This window comes from Solanum pennellii, chromosome 4 (genome assembly GCF_001406875.1).
Source record: "Solanum pennellii chromosome 4, SPENNV200".
NCBI classification, from domain to species: domain Eukaryota; kingdom Viridiplantae; phylum Streptophyta; class Magnoliopsida; order Solanales; family Solanaceae; genus Solanum; species Solanum pennellii.
Window position 1 is genome coordinate 25,329,756 of NC_028640.1, and position 20,748 is coordinate 25,350,503.

A 20,748-nucleotide genomic window follows, 5' to 3' on the forward strand; every position below is an offset into this window, starting at 1 on the left:
AGGGGAAGTTGTTTCAGGAATTTGAGATGAAAGATCTAGGAAACTTAAAGTACTTTCTTGGTATAGAAGTCTTAAGATCCACGCAAGGGATCTTTATTCACCAACGAAAGTATATTCTTGATCTTTTAACTGAAACAGGAATGTTAGGGAGTAAACCGGCTGACACTCCAATTATAGCAAATCATGGTCTTCAGGTCATAGAAGGGGCAAAGGCAACTGACAAAGAACAATATCAGAAGATTGTTGGGAAACTCATTTATCTAGCCCACACAAGACCAGATATTGCATATGCAGTGGGGATAGTGAGTAGATTCATGCATCTACCCCAAATACATCACATGACAGCAGTAATGAGGATTCTGAGATATCTAAAGGGTACAAGCAGCACCGGGATCTACTTCGGGAAAAATGATAGCCTCGATATAACTGCCTACACCGATGCAGATTGGGCCGGAGACCGAGATGAAAGGAAATCCACTTCTGGATACTTCACCTTGGTAGGAGGGAATCTGGTCACTTGGAGAAGCAAGAAGCAAAAGGTTGTAGCCCTGTCAAGTGCGGAAGCTGAATTCAGAGGAATTGTGAAAGGAATAACTGAAATCCTATGGATTAGGAAACTGCTAAATGAACTCGGTTTTCCTCAGAAAACAGCCTGCAAGTTATTTTGCGACAACAAAGCAGCAATAAGTATTTCTGGAAATCCTGTCCAACATGACAGAACAAAACATGTTGAGGTTGATCGACACTTCATCAAAGACAAGTTAGAAGACAAGGTTATCAAACTTCCATTTGTTCGATCAAAAGATCAACTGGCAGACATCCTAACCAAGGCTGTTAGTACTGAAGCTTTCAGCAATGTCTTGCGCAAGTTGAGCATTGGAAATCCGAGTGCACAACTTGAGGGGGAGTGTAGAAAATACCCATACTTAGCAAAATAATTATAGGAACAGAATAGACTAATTATGTTAGTAATATATTCTGTATAATCTTTTTCCTTATCTGGTTCCGTATCTCTTTCCATCTTACCTGTATAAATGTAATAGTTATTTCACAAAAGCAATACACAGAAAATTAACCAAAAACTATTCTCCTTGTTTACGTATTTTATCACACCCCTCCCTTTCATCTCGTTTTCTAGTTTCTACTCCATCCCTTCATGAACTTTATTTTATGTTGGAAAGTTTGGTTCTATGACTATTCACCTTTAGTTACTATGAGTATATGGATATCTCTATATCGGGTTGAAGATTCAGGGGTCATGGCTAAATGTTATGGCCCTTAAGTTGTTTGGGTTTGAGTTTTTTTTTCCGTACTGTTCTTTCTGGTATAGGAATTGTTGTTGAATGAAGTATTGATTTTCCCCATCATTTTAGTGTCTCCGTCTAGTTTGTCTGTTCGTTTAGTCTGGATATGGGGGTCTCCTGCCGTTTTACTTCAAATCTTGTAATGGGTTAGTTTACTGTCTTATATCTCCTTTTTGTTTCGACTAGAACGTTTTCTGATAGAGGCTGGTTTCGTTTGAGAAGGAGATCCCATCTCACTTTTTTCTCATTGCTCAAGATTTATAATCGATTATTATTCCTTGTCCCCTTGCGTTGGTTAATGAAGGAAGTTGCATCTGTAGTGATCCTTATTTTGTTCCGGGCTTTATGTTTGGCTCATCGAGTTCATGGTCACCGCTCATTACTTGTTTAATGTGATTTTTTTATACAGCCTGAATATTGTCTTTGTGTTGGGAAAACGCGGACAAGCACAAAAGTATATATGGTAAAAGTAATGAAAATAAAATGGGAAAATAACGACACCAAGAATTTTACGTGGAAACCCTTCTGAATAAGGGAAAAAATCACGAGCCAAGAGGAGCAACTGATATTACTATAGTAAGGAATTTTACACTGTGTAATCACGAATACAATACTCAAAGTGACTACTACGCACTCAAAAGGAACAACTTTCTCTTTGTAGATTTGTCACTAAATTACTTTTCTCTTGTCTTAAGCTAAAACTCGTCTCTCTTCTTATTAAACTCAACTTCGTACAGCCAATTCACTGTGAAATTTGGTTATGAGCAAAAATTAAAATTTGTTTAGGCCATTTGACTTTGGTCTTACAACCTGATTGTCTGAGAAGTTTTAACTTATGTCGGCTCCTTCAATTCTATTTTGATTAGCTTTAAGTGTTCATCTCCGTAATGATATGTTTAATTCCTTCAACTAATGTTTTTCTCTAGTCACATGGAAAGCTCACTGTTTGGCAGAAATGACAAACATACACCTTCTCCACTCTTTATTGAAGTTGTTAGTAGCTTAATTTTGGTATGAAGCTTTTGCTTTCACTGTGATCTTGTTTATTTGTTTATCCGTGTTTTGAAAGATTAGTTTTACTCTGTTGGTGCATAGGTTTGTTGGTTGTTTTGCCTTAACGGTACAAAGCTTTGGTTTATTATTTCTTTGTGATGTGTTAATATGTTATTTGTAATGTGTATTGAGGAAGATGGGTCAAATTTTTTTTGTTAGATTTAAATTAGTCATCTGCATCTCATCCCACATTTGTTTTAATGTCATCCTTAAATATTTTCACCCTTGATTGTTGACTATTGTTTGACTGCTTTTGTAAGAGTATTCGCCTAAAATCATACAGTTATTATTTGATGTTGATTTTATTTATTGAGGTTTTGAAACTATAAAGGATTGTTGTCTTATTGATGGTGAAAGTCTGGAATCTGCCTGATACCAATAACGTTTTTTAGTGGCCTAGTATTACTGGAATTGTTTGTGTCGGTTAAAATCCTTCGCGATTTGCTTACTTTTATCACAATATGCCAGCCTAAAGTATGGTAGTCTGTAGCTTTATTTATCACTAGTTTTAAGTTAGAAAACTTCAAATTCCCATCGAATACTATAATGTTTTTGTGACTTAAAGTTAAAACTTAAGTTTAAATAATTTAAAAAATAATTCTTCAATTTACAAGTTTTACTAGATAAAAACTAATAATCCATCTCAATCAATTTCTAATGAATTCTCAAAACTCAAAAGTCAAGTTAGACAAAAGTTTAGCCAAATATGTTAGTTGCCGGAAAACCTTATTTTAGCAGATGTTTTAGGTGCCTAACACCTTCCTAAGATATAAATAGGAATCCACGAACCCTTTTAAAGTTTTCAAACGATTTTTCTGTTTAAGTCTTTTGAAAACAATAGTTTTTTCTTGCTTTTTTTTTTCTTAAAAAATAAAGTGGTGACTCTAAAAAATCAAAAATTCTTTAAAACGAATATTTTTCCTTTTCCGTACAAAACACTTATTATATAATTTCATCTCAATCACAATCCATCACCAACCCCTTATCGTCATTATGAACTCTAATCACCTCCATTGTATTAAATTGTTATTCCTCTTATCAAATATTATATTAAAACACCTCATAATACACACTATAAATACAATGCATCTACAATTTTAATGCAAGCACCACACAAACGCAGATGTTGTTCGGAACCAAAAACAATGATCTTGAGGACATCTGAATCCAATCTCCACCGTTCAAATCAAGAACCAAAATGTCGGGGACACGTAGTTAAAATTTTAGCCCGATCCAACGAGTAGTTAATTGAGAAACATGATCTGAAGATTGCTGGTCGGAGGATAGGTATGCAGCAAAATAAATCTTTTTTTTCTCTTCTCTCTTCTCTCTTCTTTCTTCTCTCTTCTCTCTTGTTGAAAGCTCTCTCAAAATCTCTCTTATGTCCTAATGTCTTTCAAAGATAATACTAATGAGTAGTTCAACTTTTCTCATAAGACCATCCTCTATTTATACAATTGTGCTTTTCCTTACAAAGTCAAAATCAACTACAAATAGGATTACAATTACAATTCTATTCCTAATAGAATTGGAAATCAAATAAAGAAAATAATTTCAGTCCCTTTTCAAGTAGGATTAGTCCTAGTATCCAACTCTTAAGCAAATACTAAACTCGATATTAGAATTGGTGAAACACTTTCAAGACTTTGTTGCCACTAAAACTGATTCTGAATGAGAGTTTTCGATACTAGCACAACAAACATAAATCATATAGGTCATATATCACTTTCTCTTTTTACAATCATGCTTAGCTAGAACTTTTCATCATCAAGAAGTGAACCTTTTCCTCGACATGACACCTTAAATTCAGGTATACCAATCAAATTTAACGGACTTACCCAATTTTATAAGCATTTTCTTACTAAAATCTTCAATTTAGTTCACCCAAGTATACTCAATAGGACTTTATTTCCCTATAAGTTTGTCATCCTAGTTTCAATCTACCTTTTGAAGCTTAAGATAAAATCGGCAGTCCTCATTCAGAACCCTCAAGATACATTTCCCAATCTAAATGCAGTAGACCATACCAAAGATCCACCACTAGAATACATCATACCTACCGAGAAGATCATATCCAAATAGGTCACATATTTCTACCATGAAATAAATCTAAAATATTATTAAATTCATTTTTAGATCAGGTTGATGATAAAAATAACACACATCATAACTTTAACCAAGCAAACATCGATATCATTGTATTAGTCGTATCAAGACCCTTTTTTTTGTATATACACTTAATCTATAAAATTGTAGTAGAGATTTGGCCCTCAATTGACTCAACAAAATTTCATTATTCACTAAGCAATTCATATATCTTATGAGAACTTCACTAACTATATTTTTCAAAGTAATGATATTCATTACCTAGATGTTCCTTACGAACTTTTTAAATGTTGTCACCTTGGCAAAGTCATCTTGCTTCACCTCATCTACTTCATATCCATTAAGATCCGGAGAATATACTTCTCCATGAAGAAGACAGAAAATGCTACCCATGAAAACTAGGGTTTCAACTTTAAGAACTTAATAAAAAGACCATGCTAGTCACTAGTAATTACATGTCAATAGTGAATCGTGGAAATATATCTATTTTTAAGGACACATACTCTCTTGCTGGTGATGGTGTTTTCAATTTTACTACTCTAATACTAATCATATGCAAAATAGAGTGAAAAAGGTCAGAAAATCAATTTGTATCACCTAGATACAAATTGGACTTAAGTAGTAGCACGAAAGAACGATGTAATAAAGTTTTCTTAAAGTCTTATAGCCTCTCGAAGAAAAGTAAAGCGTCCCCATACCGTTTCGCAAGACTCTACTAGACTTGTCGTTGTGTGATGAGATCAACGAACCTAACACTCTGATACCAAGTTTGTAACGACCCAAAATGAGTCGTGAGTGGCACCCACACTTAAACTCCTAGGTGGGCGAACCCCAACATTTACCAATAATTCAACTGCGAATAACAAAATAATGCGAAAGCTCCAACACTTATCAAAGTAACCAATCAGATAAACTTCTAGAGTATGTTACATATTATCCCCAAAATCTGAAAGTCATCACATTAAGGACATCTAATCTCCAAATACTAAGTCTAAGAATATCAAATGCACCAAAATACAAGAATAAAATGGTATGTGTCCGAAAACAAAGGACATCATGTCATGACCGAGAGAATCCAATACGAGCTTGAATGAATAGCTCACCCTGGGACCTGATATGCTGGAGATTGACTAGAGCTGAGGGTCAGTCAAAGTCGTTGGTAGGCTGGTTGCACTCCATAAAAGGAAAACAAAGAAAAACACAAGTAGGACTCAGTATAGGGCAACATGTACTGAGTAGGTATCATCGGCCAACCCAAAATAAAAACTAATATACAATGAATAATAGTATGAACTCATCTATAGCACTTAGCAGCTGATAAGCAACAAACAACATTAACCAGTGTCAACAACACTAAAATAAATATGTAACAAAAGTCAACAATACCAAGATCATCGATGAGGACTCATGCCTCCAACTAAACCATTTGGGAAGTTGAGTTCTTTGATATTGAGTACATTCCGTTACGTGACACTTCGATCCAATTATACCGCGTCGGAACGTGACACTCGATCCAATTATACCGTGTCGGACCGTGACATTCCGATCCAATTATACCGTGTCAAAATGTGACACTCCAATCCAATTATATCGTGTCGAAACGTGACACTCCGATCCAATAATATCATTAATTTATTATTTATTATCACCACTTTCGATTTTTTATAATATTTCATCAAGCCTTCTTTATTCAAGACATCACTTCAATAAGGAGGTTCAAGATTATATGTTTCACGATCTCAGGATTTCAGACCAACCACGAAACACATAACCAAGCCACAGAACCACACATCAAGTACATAGAAAAATTCACAATATCATTCAATGCATATCAATCACTATTAAGAGTTTAATATCAAACAGCATAAACCATAATCTACCTCCACCGAAGAATTGAAGTCCGGCAAGCTACTTGTTTAATATTTTTCATTTCCTCAATGCCCAGAATGTTTACAATCTATCAAATATGCAATATTCGTAAACAAACGAGTCTGTAGAAGCCCATATATGTATAACCTAAACTCGAAAGCTCATTCAAATCTATAGTCAATTTTCTAAAGTTCAAACCTAATGGTAAATCTCAATTCCTCTCATTATCATAACCTTAATGTAATTCAAGTAATAAAATACACCTAATATTTAATTACTTATCTGAATATATCAAAATCTTATTTATAATATGATAATACAATAATATGTAAAGATGGAAGCCACTAATTACGAAATCAGTGGCAACCCAATACCCAATTCAACTATGACATACAAAACTCATTAACAATCATAGTAAACCTTAGTTGTTCCTCATTAATGGCAGATGTCCACCTTCCAATCAAAATGAACCTTTAATTAACCAATTCACACCCTTATATAGCCATAATATTTTACAATATAATAACCATATAACAATACAATAAGATAAGCACCATAAATTATAACCACTAACCTGATTCGGAGAAAAAAATAAATAAGCCAAAACAACCATATACTCTTATCCCTAAAATCTATCACATGCGGCTAATGATCATTCTCCAATAGTCATCATCACGTATTAATTATCCACCTAAGAACTTATTCCAAGAATCATAAAATTTTACAACGTATCCTAAAAAATATAATTTGTTATTTAGCCTTTAAGAATGAAAACTTTCAGCAATTCTCGATCATTCTCCATATATCAAACAATATATATAATAAAACGTCTTAATATATCTAGAAAATTTACATATGAATGCAGAGTTTGTGAAAACTACCTGACGTAATCGCCGCTTTACTTTGTTCTCGTCTTTTTCCCCCTCTTTTTTTTTCTTCTACAGATTATTTACTATCCTAATTATTAAAAGACTAGTCATAAAAGTAGTAAAAGTGACCTACTATTAATTTTATTGTTATCTTTTTAACCACCAACTAAATTAATTATTAAAACTACCCCTACTAATTTCATAATTATATTTATGAATAGTCCAAAACACCCATTTATAATCTATCGAAATGTCTTTTATCAAATAAAATTCTAATACTCAAAACGACTAAATGAGTTGTTACATAGAACCATATATCAATACGAGACTCTTATTTGGTAAATGATATAAAGAAAATACCTAAATAATATTTTGCATGAACTAACAATAAGAATCGACCCTTGTGGTCCGATACTTTCTCGAACCCCATACATAACGAAAGCTTATTGCACCAGGTTGTCTGTCCTTTAATCAACCATAAAGGAAGGTGGTACTGATATATATATCCTCTCATTAAAGTAATTAAGGATACTAGTTCTGTTTTATATGTTTATTATTTAATAACTATCTTATCTAAAGTTTCAAAGTTGAATGGAAAAAAAAAAGAACCACAGGGAGGAGTATAAACAAGTAGTCTACTAAATGGAAGTTAATCTCAAGTTGTAACCTGAAATTGAGCAGACAATAGTTATAAGCTTACTAACCAACACTCTTTTAACTCTTCAACATAAATGTTTCAACATCTCATTGAGATACTTTCATCATACAAAAACAGGCATGGTACTACATTACATTTATTTTAGAGTAAATGTGTTAAAGTTGTAGACCTCACTCAGTGCCGGCTCTTGCATATAAAATTTAAGCCATTGGCCTTAGACCCCAATTTTTAGGGGCCTCAAATTTCAACAAATAATAAATTGTGTATCTTAATTAACCCCATTAAAATAAAAGAAACCAAAGAAATATTATTTTGGATTTTTACATTTTCTTCGTAACGCTCACATTATTTATTCTTTTAAACTCTTTTACATTTCATATCTTCAAATCTTTGCTAGTTAGAGTAATACATCCTCAAAAATATGAATCAATAATCAAAAAGTGTTGAACAAAGTGAATGATAATTTTTTTTAATTTCTTTGTTAATTTTCATATTAATGTAGGAATAACAAGTTATTAACCTTTTTAATCAGATTTTATATTTTAATTCTTATCTTTGAAGTTTATCAACATATTACAAAGTTAATAATTCATATAATAATTTCTTAATAAAAGAATATTTTTCAATGTTGAATTGATAAAATTTTACTTAAGAATAATTAAAAGAAATATTTGAAAAAAATAGTTATATAAAAGTCATTGTTAGTAATTTATGTCTAGAAATTTAGATAAATAAATAAATATAAATAAAGTTTATTTAGATTTTAGGCTTCTAATAAAAATTTCGCTTTAGGTCTCAAATTATGTTAAGCCGTCCCTGAGCCCTCACTAAGACTATATGATTTCAAAAGCTAATCAATCTTTGCCTCCTGTTCTGTTTCTGCTGACTCTGTTACATTCATTACATTGGTAGCCAACAACTTGAGCAAACTACAGTTTCTTCAGCTAGAAGGATCTCATTGTGATAGCATTGCACATCTAAAAGTCCTAACTTGGCGACATATGTAGTCAATTCCGGAACAAGATTTAAGCATGATCTTGGACTTCTCTCCCCTTCCGATTAGCATCCAATCATTCAAAGTTTCACAAGCATCCATCAATCTTAATAGTTCCTGGCTTGTTCTACTATAGAAACTGAATTCTTCTTGCTCTCCTTAACTAGTGGATCCACCGTACAGCTAGGGATGTCTAGTTTCACCTTAGGCAAGTGAAACACATCTTTCCGGTGTGGGGTGGAACACCGGATTACATGTAGCTCACATGATCTCTGTCGATTATTGCTAATCTTTCTATGTTTTTAAGAATACGAATTAAGATATGAAGATGACCTATGATTAAGAATATTAACTCTAACTAGGACTTTACCTATACATTGCACAATTGAGTCCTAAGAGGTGTTATTGTGTGAGTCCTCTATGTATGACAACTTATGAATGATGTTACGGTTGATTTCACCTATTATGATGTTTATTATGTATGTGACTACATTTATGACTTCTTGATGGCTTTACTTACTATATGTGGGGGTATGGGACTTCATATGTACATTGCACAAGTAAACTTGAAAGAGGTCACGAGTGGTGTCTTAATGATATGATGTTAATTGAACTCGAACATGTAATTATGAAATATGGCTTTGTATAATGTTACTTATGATCATGAATGTCTCTTTATCTTATAGTATGGATTGATTATGCATTCCGTGAATGTGCATTTTAGCTTTTTAACTTGAAATAGCATGTTTTCAACTAAAAGTTCATTTTTGCCTGTTTTAAGTGGTTTTAGGTGCATGGCCTCTACACTTAGTACAAATTGATTATACTAACTCATATTATTTTTATTTTTCTACTAAGTGTAGGTTCAAGCTAGTAGGTTTTCATTGTGAAGGAAAGAAGGCTTGGATTGCATTCTCCAAGACTTTGGTTTGTCCTCAAGTTCCAAGGAAGAACATGATACCACTTATGTTTCTTTCTATTGTAGTAGACTAATAGACTTCTTATGTACTTCCTATTATGAGAAAATTTTATTATATAGGGCTATGGTCCCTATTTGAGACTTCTATGCTGTACTAAGATGGTTGATGAGACGACATCTAGACATTCTGTTTCTCTATTAATGAAAGAGTTTGATATTGATTGTTAAAATAATTTTAAATTTCGCTTTATTTAACGTCTTGTGCAATGATAATTATGCTAAGGGCCTGTATGACACCTCTTTGGGTTCAAGTATGTCGTGTCACGTCTAGGGAGTCCTCTTGAGGCGTGATAGTCATCAAATTTATTGCGAATTGTTTTTGAAACCGCGTTAAACCTGTCTTCAACTACGTTCCACTAGATTATTAAACCATATTCTCTAATACTACTTTTGGGTTATGAAAAGTGATTAAGGTGTCATGCAGAATCTTGCAATTGCATATCATATGGTTGATGAATCATATGGAAAGAACTTATACTAAAAATCAAAATATTATTATATGGAATTTGCCCAATTGACCTACTTATTAAAAACTAATAAGAACCTTAAAACTGTAGTGAGAAAATCTCCTCATAAACAAAACTCTCTAAATGTCTATATTGTGGATTCTGTTGTGATATGCTATGACAGTAGGGATCTTCAATTTATAGATCTCTAAACATTACTCAAACGAAAGAATGAATCAAATATGGAAGAAAACTATATTTTTCTCTCTGAAAGAGTTCATATAGTTATTGTATACTTTTTCTTTAAGAAATAAAATAAATTTCAAATAAGAAAAGAAAATCAAGGGTAAACCAGAACAAGAATTAAGATTGAGAATATAAGACAAGTATATATATGAGTTCAACTTCTATTGACTGCTAGTGCAATAATTATTATATCTTATCAGCTAGAAAGATAACTAAAGTTGCATTTATATGCATGGAGTATATAATTATTGTTTTGAAAGTGAATTTTTTTTTATATATTATGAGAGTATGTATTAAACTTATTACCCTTCTCTTATGAGTTCCATCAAAATGTGGGATTTGATCATCCCTGGAGTGAATCAAGATTGAAAGTATCTTCATAGAGCTTGGAATCTAAATAAGTCATAAAAAGATAAAAGTGACTAAAATAATTCACTATTGTAGTAGCTAACTAAAATAAGTTTAGTGAAAGAAAAAATTATCATTTTTTATGCAATATTTCAGATATTTTTCGTTAGTCTAATAACGTGTATGTCTTAATATATCACAAAATTATCTTTTATATTTTGTATAGTGTAAGCTTTCTTATACTTTGTAAAGTGAAAGTTTTTCCTACACTTTATAAAGTGGAAGAAAAAAATATATTTTACAAAGAGGAATATTTTTCAAGTATTGTTATAGGAGAACATTGTTGACTAGTTTTAGGCTTCTTCCTAACATAGATTTCAAGTATTGTTAACTTGATTTGATTTATGTAACCGTTTTGGACCCTCAAAAATTTGGTCAACGATTCGTCACTATAGATAATTCACTTTCTAAAATTTACTTGTCGTTGTGATAAAAATGAAATGGGTTGTTTTTTACTATAACTAGTACTATTTATACCCATTCTTTTGTAAATTGATGAAAAAAAATTAATGATATCGGGTATTAATTTAATATTTTGCATTGTATTTGGGAGGACACTTATAAAAATTGCATTTCCGTCATGTATAATTTCGCCATCCCAATAAATCAGAACTCTAACATTTGGTTTAGAAGACAATTTTGTGATTGAAATGGAGAAATACAGAAGACTAAAGATGTGGAAGGACAATGTTTAAACGTCCTTAAATAGAGTTTGGAGGAGTTTTCAAAATGAAAAAATAAAAATGCATAATGCAATAATTTTTTTATTTTTATGATATATCAAATTAATATAATTGTATGACAGACAGTGCAAAAATTCATAAAGAGATACAATTTAATACAAAACGTGAAAAATATTCTTCTTTGTAAAACAGAATTTTTTACTTCCACTTACAAAGTATAAGAAAAACTTCCACTTTAGAAAGTGTAAAAGTAGTTATGTTATATATTAAAATATACACATTATGAGACTAAAGAAAAACATTTGAAATGTTACATAAAACTAAAAAAATTTCTTCCACTAAGCTTATTTTAATCACTTACTAAAATAGTGACTCATTTTGATCATTTTATGTTTTCGTGAGTTATTTAGATTCCAAACTCTATCTTCATGTTATTAATGTAAGGTGTCCTGAGAAGTCGTACAAGTGCTTCAAATGTGTCATGTTGCCTCTCCTCTTTATTAATTATAACGCTTTATATAAATACTACAGTTTTAAATTTGTTTTACATAATTTATAATAAACATATAAGAGTATAAAGAAACTTTTGTATCTTGTGGTTCTAAATTAAAGTTAGGTTAAATATATAAAATTGTCCTTTGATCTTGTGGCTTTAAACATGTCATGTGAAAAGCTGAAATTAAAATGTTATAAATTTTCTTTTTTTTTTTAAAACAGACTAAAAAAGAATGAATATCATTCTTTTTGAAACGTAGGAAGTAATGTAATTAAGTAATTGAAATAACGTGCTCCTATGAAGCAAACATCTTTGTCCTTTCATAGTAAAAAGTAAATTAGACAAAGCACTAATTCTTCTCATTGTTATAATTAAGATTTGGGATCTCATTTTCACGTGATGCATGTTTGTATGCTTGAGTTTAAGTTTTGAATCAAGATTTATTTTTTCCATTTTTCTGGTTACTTCAAAGGGATGACCAATTTGAAGCTTAAGAATATTGCATCGTTAATTAACCATTTCAAAAAGCAACCTGGAAATTGTGCTTGATAATAGAAAAGGTAACTGAATATATATAAAAAAACAAAGGACAAAATGTTTAGTAGAAGCTGAGGTAAAATCTTTACATTGAGAATGACTTCGCTCATACACCAATCATGGAGTGCTTTAATTTATTGACTTTTTAGTATAATGCAAAAAGATTCTATTTGCTTCACTCTTTTCTTGTTATTTCTTTCTCTTTTGCTTTTGAGGATTTTAATGTTGGTTTTCATCTTTAATCTTAGTAATTACTGTGCAAATGATCTTTTAAGAAATAATCTCTCTTCCTCCGTGAGATAGAAATGAGATTTGCGTACAATACATTCTACCCTTCTCAGACTTCACTACGTCAAAAGAAATATTTAGTAACATAAATTTTTCTTTTATCACCACAAAAACATTTAGCAGGTTACATGTTAAGTCGCGCGTATTTAATACTAGTTTTTGGGTACGCGCCACGTGCGTGTGGCCATATAAATAAAAATATTTTTGTGAAGATTGTATATTAGCAATATTTTTAAGTTATATTATGTGTTATAAAATAGAAAATACAAATTACATGTTCTTAAAATTGATAAGCATCCTGGTGTTTTTGTTTCTAAGATCCAAAATCCAAAAAACTATACAACTACAATATTTAAATGAATAAGTGAAATGTTATGTGCTACGTCAATGAAATATGTGTAAGATCAGTAACATATAGAAATCTTTTACCGTAAAATTAATGTTGTGTGTTGCACATATTAAGCCCTGACAAGGAAATTAAATAATAAGTGTCATGAGTGTATTCTTCACTAAAAAATTTCATTGATGAATCCAACAACATGCATAGCTGAAATTCTTGCACAAATCCAACAACGTTCATAGCATATTTTAATAGCCTTTAACTTTGACATTGATTGAGAAAAAACTGCTCAGAAAAATGATGTACTCCTCTTTAGAGCCCATAAAAATGGAGAGGAAACTTGAGGAAAATGAAAACTATTCTTGGCTTTATATAATACTTTCACTTTAAATGATTAATTAGTCTCTTTAGCTTCTTTTCATGTATTTATCATTGAAAATAACATATATTAATATATTAACTATGAGATTCATTGTATTGAAATTTACAACTTTTAAGATTCTAGCAATGTAAAGGTAACTGCTTCTATATTTTAGTTAATGTGCAACTTAAATCTCTACCTATTTGTTCTCATTAACTAACATTTGTCTCTTCATTTTCTTTAACGTTTAGATTTTTTAATTTTCATAACTGTTCAAATATTCTCAATTCATTAATAGTAAAAAAAGTTTACTACTCAATATTTTTCAAAAATAAAATAATCAAATATGAATATAACATTTTTATTTAGTATAGGGATAAAATGGTAATTCAACTTTACATTTTGGAGCTTTCCACTTATAATATAACTAGTTTCTGATAACGTGCGTTGCACGTTTAATTTTTACTATTGTTATATAATATAAAATTGTGCTATCAAATAGAAAATGTTTGAATCAACAATATTAATTTTACTAATTATATTTCATGTATCAACAAAAATAAATAAAAAGGAATTGCGTATTTGGCATCAAGCAAAAAGTATGTGAAATTAATTAATATAATATAGTCTCCTTTAACTTTGTATAAGTCTTTTTTATAATCTAAATATCAGTGATAATCTTTTATAGCCATAAATAGATATCAAAAATACATGCACACTTATTGATAAGATTGCCTATTTTATTTTAATGAGAAACGATAGAGTGAAATATTTACATTATTTAAGTAAGGTTCTAAAATTAAGACAGTACTATCAAAATTATACAAGATTAAAAGCAATTACATTTAAAATATAAAACTGACAGATATATAATTTAAACACTGAACTTCATACATACATCTATTTCAAAAGTTCATAATAATNACTTTTAATATCGTAGTAGTAATAAATCAAATAAATAAAATCAGTGACATTAATCAGATAAATGGGGATCACTCTTTTCATATGCCAATAATTATTGTAGGATATACATGTACAATTAAAATATACCTTTTCACATTCCAAACATTTAATTATTTGTTTATATTTAATTAAGAATTAATTTAAGGAAATGCAAAAGTCATCTACATTTTTATCAAAATGATACAATTTAACATTTAAACTAAATAATTAAATGCTTTTATAACATTTTAATTTATAGTAAGGATAAAATTGTAATTCAACTTTTAACTTTTTTTGTTCCCTCTTATAATAATATATGATAAAGTGTTCATTATAAATGTTCGTATTATTTATTACTATTGTCCCTAAATATAATATAGCAACCATTATATTATTGCTACAATCAAGTTATTGTTAATTTGTGCAGCAAACTAGAAAAGAAATTAAAATGATCCACTGTATGTTTTGAGATGAAGTGAAATTTTCTTCTTAGAAGCATAGATATGAGACTCTTATTTGGTAAATGGTATAAAGAAAATACCTAAATAGTATTTTGCATGAATTAACAATAAGAGTCCTCAATAAATTCTTGTGGTCCGATCCTTCCTCCAACCTCACACTCAATGAAAGGTTAGTGCACCAGGCTGTCTGTCCTTTAATCAACCATAAAGGAAGTTGATTATATATATATATATATCCTCTCATTATTGTAACTAAGGATACAAATCCTGTTTTATATGTTTATTATTTAATAAATATTAACTTATCTAAAGTTTCAAAGTTGAATAAAAAAAAATGAACCATGGGGAAATAAACAAGTATATATAGTCTACTAAATGGAAGTTAGTTTTTAAGTTATAACCTGAAATTGAGCAGACAATAGTTATAAGCTTACTAACCAACACTCTTTTAACTCTTCAACATAGATGTTTCAACATCTCATTGAGATAATTTCATCATACAAAAACATGCATGGTACTACATTACATTTGTTTTGAGTAAATATGTTAAAGTTGTAGACCTCACTTAGACTATGATTTCAAAAGTTAATCAATCTTTCACTCCTGTTCTGTTTCTGCTGACTCTGTTACATCCATTACATTGATAGACCACAAACTTGAGCAAACTACAGTTTCTTCAGCTGGAAGGATCTCATTGTGGTGTGAATCCTAACTTGGCGTCATATTCAGCCAGTTCCGGAACAAGATTGAAGCATGATCTTGGACTTCTCTCCCCTTTCCGATTAGTATCCAATCATTCGAAGTTTCACAAGCATCCATCAATCTCAACAGTTCCTGGCTTGTTCTACTCTAGAACTGAATTCTTTATGCTCTTCCTTAAGATTTAGGGTTTCTCATTTTCACGTAAAGATGAGAAACAAAATGACAAGGAGAATTAATCCTATGTCTAAATTACTTTTTACTGTGAAAGGACAAAGATGTTTGCTTCATAGGAGCCATTCACATGACCTCTTTCATAACTTTAGACCAAATTAGAAGCAAAGAACTTGATTCACCACCACCTTTAGACCATTTTAATTACCTATATAAACCCCTTCTCAATAGTTTTACAACACACAACAATATTTAACTACACTTGCCTTTCCAAAAACTCTTTATTTTTTTTCCTCCCTCGAAATGACAAGTGTTAATCCATTGAATGAAAAGGTATTCATGACTACAAACCCAACAAATAATACGTCAAGTGGATCTTCTGATATTGCTGCCAATAGGATGCACCCAATGAGTAATCATATCAACCCTTTGAATGTCCAAATCAATCCTCATTCTGTTGTCAAACCAGAGAGTCATGACACGGTATGCCATTTGAATTGTGCAATCATATCATTTAAATGCTTATCACGTTATTTGAGTCACTTATTTATATTATGTCTCAACAGATACCAGCTACCGCAGTACCTGCTGCTCATAATACAACTCCAATCAATCCACAAACATCAAATCTCGCAGCTAGGCTTCCACACAGGAGAGGTGATCATCGTATGTTCTTGGCATCTGATGACAATACAATGATGAAGCACATTGAAGAAACTCATATCCCAGATGGTCGTGACTTTGATGTCAAGCCTCTTGTTCATATTATTGAGGACATTGTGCATCGCGCTACTCCCATTGCTGGACATGTTCATGTACATATCATCATCCACCTCATTTTTCTTTACAGTTTAATTAATTTCTATATACTGACGAAATCAAAAACTATTAAACTGTTACGTACTTTATAATTGTATCAGAATAACATTATTTTCATGATTCTTTAAAAAAAAATTGGGAATTTTAGGAAGCTAAAGTCCAGGCACATCTGCAAGCATTGGACGAGAAGGCGCCCCACAGTGGACTTACTGAAATACTCTACTATTTGGCATATCCTATACAAAGGATTAAAATGGAGGTAGTGCATTACATTTTCTTCTTTTTTTCTTTTTTAAGATGCGGAGAATTGAACCATAACTAGAAGGTGGAAGTTTAGGTAGCCAACCAACTGAGCTATTAAGATTCCCGTAATATTTATTTTTAGTAAATGAACATCTTTCTAATCGGACTACAACAATTCTTCTTTCACACTATCAATACAATTTAATCGATTATTATGAGTCATTATTTGATGGTTCGTATAAATGTAAATGCGACAGTTGATCAGCAAATGTGCTAAAAAAGAAGACGCGCATTCAACAACAATGTCACTACTTCACTCACTCACAAACTATGCCTGGGACACGAAAGTAGCAATAACCTTCGCAGCTTTTGCCCAGCTATATGGTGAATTCGGTCTGCTTGTTCATCAGTACACCACAAATCCACTGGCTAAGTCTGTTGCAATCATCATGGAACTTCCAGAAATTATGACGCATCAGGATGTTCTCAAGCAGAAATTCGATGCAATCCATGATCTGATTGACAAAATGTTTGATGTCACAAAGTGCATTATCGAGTTTAGAGACGTTCAATCGTCTCACAGTCAACATGTTATCACACAAGAATTGGAAATGTTGATCAATACTGCCCATATTTCCACTGCTGCTTATTGGACTATGAGGGCTGCTGTTATGTGTGCAGCTATGATTTTGAATCTCATTGCCATCGGCCACGAGTATGTTTTCTTCACTCTTTCAACACTCAACGTATTTTTAGGAGTACGTTGAATTTAACTTATATATACAGATAATTAGCATAACCATAACAAGTGAGATTATCATGATTAATTTGATATGAATTATCAGGCAAATTTCTTCAACATCGGAGGCTTGGGAGATATCTAATTTGGCTCACAAGCTTGCAAACATATTGGATCACCTGAGAAAGGTTCTTAGCCTTTGTCACCAAAAGATTGGTAAGTTATGTTTACTATGTTTATTCTTATAAGTTATGTTGTAAAAGGAAGTGATGTTTTTGTTATAATAATACAGAGGAGAAGAGGCAATATGATGCATTTGAAGCAATTCTACGACTTCTAAGGACACCTCAACTTGATAACATGAAGATACTCTCAATGTTGATTCACTCCAGGGATGATCAGCTCCCACTTTTTGACGGAACTCATAAGAGAAGGGTAATAATGCGTACTTAATACTAAATAACTTTATTACATACACTCACAATATAAAGATATTTTTCACTTTCAAGACAATAATCATATGTTAGCACTGTCAGTATATAGAAGTTGAACTCGTATATGTTTGTGTAACGACAGGTAAGTCTTGATGTGCTAAGAAGGAAGCATGTTTTACTTTTGATCTCCGACTTAGACATTGCATCTGAAGAGCTGTTTGTTCTCCACCACATGTACGATGAATCTAAGACACAACTAAACAGGCCAGAGAGCAACTATGATGTTGTCTGGATGCCTGTGGTGGACAAGAGACTAACACCATGGACTGAAGCAAAACAAATGAAATTTGAAGAAGTACAAGCTTCAATGCCATGGTACTCAGTGGCACATCCTTCAATGATGGATCCAGCAGTGATAAGGTGCATTAAAGAAGTGTGGGGATTCAAGAAAAAGCCTCAGCTTGTTGTTCTTGATCCTCAAGGCAAAGAATCAAACAATAATGCTTACCATATCTTGTGGATTTGGGGAAGTTTGGCCTTTCCTTTTACCAAAGCTAGGGAAACAGCTCTGTGGAAGGAACAAACTTGGAATATTGAACTCTTAGCTGATTCCATTGATCAAAACGTTTTCACTTGGGTACGTAACATATCTACTTAGATCAGCAATTTATAATAAATAATGGTAGACCATGGTTAAAAATATACAATATGTGTGTCTCCTTGTGTAGATTAGTGAAGGCAAATGCATATGCTTGTACGGAGGAGAAGATATTGAGTGGATCAGATCATTCACCTCAGCAACGCGGGCTGTTGCAAATGCAGCCCGCGTTCCACTAGAGATGCTCTACGTGGGGAAAAAAAACCCAAAAGAAAGAATCCGGAAGAACAACTCAATAATCCAAATTGAAAACTTGAGCCACGTGGTGCAAGACCAAACTCTAATTTGGTTCTTTTGGGAAAGGCTAGAAAGCATGTGGCATTCCAGGACTCAACAAGACATCCCAGGTGAAACTGACCCGATCCTTCAGGAAGTCGTGACGATTCTGAGCTATGATGGAAGTGATCTTGGATGGGCTGTTTTCAGCCGTGGATTGGTTGAAATGACTAGAGGTAAAGGTGATTTGATAGTGCAAGTTATGAAGGGATTTGATCGTTGGAGAAATGAAGTGAGTGACATTACTACATTTGTTCCTGCATTGGACCGTCAACTTCGTGATCTTCATAGTCCTCATCATTGTACTCGACTAATTCTACCGAGTACCACTGGACATGTTTCTGAGAGAGTAATTTGTGCTGAATGTAGCCGTCCAATGGAGAAGTTTATCATGTACCGATGCTGCACTGATTGAGGATTTAATTATGGTACGTCTGAGCATGAAGTTGTGTTTTTCTAGAGGACTATATACTTAATTTGAATAAAATGACCACTACTAGTCCTCTGTTTGTGCTTACTTTAATTTACCTTTATGTTTGGAATAAAAATACCATGTACTAGCTTTTTGATGTTCATGATCTTGTTTTTGAAATTTGAGTATGTGATGTATTAATGCTAATGAAAATTAATAAACAACATTCCAATTATGTAAAGTATTTTTCTGTTTTAAGTTCACCCAAAGTGGCTGTGCATGTTATATTCTGAATGAACTCAAAATTATGGTCAATTGTAGTCACATATTTTATTGGATATATCTGCAAGACCAGATTTAATATTTTTAATTATTAAAACTGTATTTACCTGTCAGCAGCACTAGCCCCTATAGCTCAGTGGTAGAGCGCCAGTCTTGTAAACTGGAGGTCTGTAGTTCGATCCTGCATGGGGGCAGTATCTTTTATTTTATAATCATTTGACATTTTTTTCCGACATTGCCCTCAAATATTGGTCGCATAAATTATTTTTCTCCACCAAATCTAAACAATGGCTGATTTAACCATGAATTTGTGAGTTTAGCCGAACAAATTACTTTTAGGTTGAATTTTGTATAGGTATGAAAAGCAAGTAGATAAAGTTAAATGAAATTAGAAAAAACATTATATATATAACACATATATTTATAAGAAATAAAAATTACTTAACTACACATCAAAATACATCTATTTTCTTGTTTTCTCTACCATTTCAAAAATATCAAAAATCTTCTTTTTGGCTCCCATAATTATTATTTCGGATACATTAATTTGAAATCTCCTACCCATGATTTTTTTACTTTTTTCACTCCACAAATCTCACCACGGTTACTTTCATTCTATTTTTGAATTTTAAATCTTTTCTCGTTCCAATTAATGATTTCAAGATATTCAAGAAGTAGATTTATTTCAATAACTTTAGTTTTTAATTTCTTTTATTTTTTTTAAATGGTTACAATCTTAAAAATTACTGAATTCTTTTACTCTCGGTCTCTTTATGAAAGAGAGGTGGAAAAATCTTGCTAATTCCAAAGTTCATCTTGGAGTGCATTTGGAATTGCTCCATAAATTTCTAATGGCGGTCGTGATACACTTTATTTCGTTGGTTCCAACTTTTTATTTTTTGGGCTTACCCAATTGGTTCAAGAAGGATACATCTTGGATTTATAAAATAACTGTGGTAAAATGATCAAAGA

At 31.7% G+C, this 20,748-nt stretch overlaps 1 protein-coding gene and 1 non-coding gene across 2 annotated transcripts; both read left to right on the forward strand.

The window, feature by feature from the left end:
- The first annotated feature begins 16,167 nt into the window (after positions 1-16,167).
- LOC107016335 (protein SIEVE ELEMENT OCCLUSION B-like) lies at positions 16,168-19,715 on the forward strand. Its single transcript, XM_015216824.2, has 8 exons — positions 16,168-16,396; positions 16,480-16,728; positions 16,881-16,991; positions 17,233-17,690; positions 17,821-17,930; positions 18,007-18,149; positions 18,291-18,785; positions 18,877-19,715. The coding sequence occupies exons 1-8, from the start codon at positions 16,217-16,219 to the stop codon at positions 19,495-19,497; spliced, it is 2,367 nt and encodes a 788-aa protein (XP_015072310.1). The 5' UTR covers positions 16,168-16,216; the 3' UTR covers positions 19,498-19,715.
- A 183-nt stretch (positions 19,716-19,898) lies between these two features.
- Positions 19,899-19,970, forward strand: TRNAT-UGU. The gene has a single exon. It is a non-coding gene; the product is annotated as a tRNA-Thr (tRNA).
- Positions 19,971-20,748: the final 778 nt, after the last annotated feature.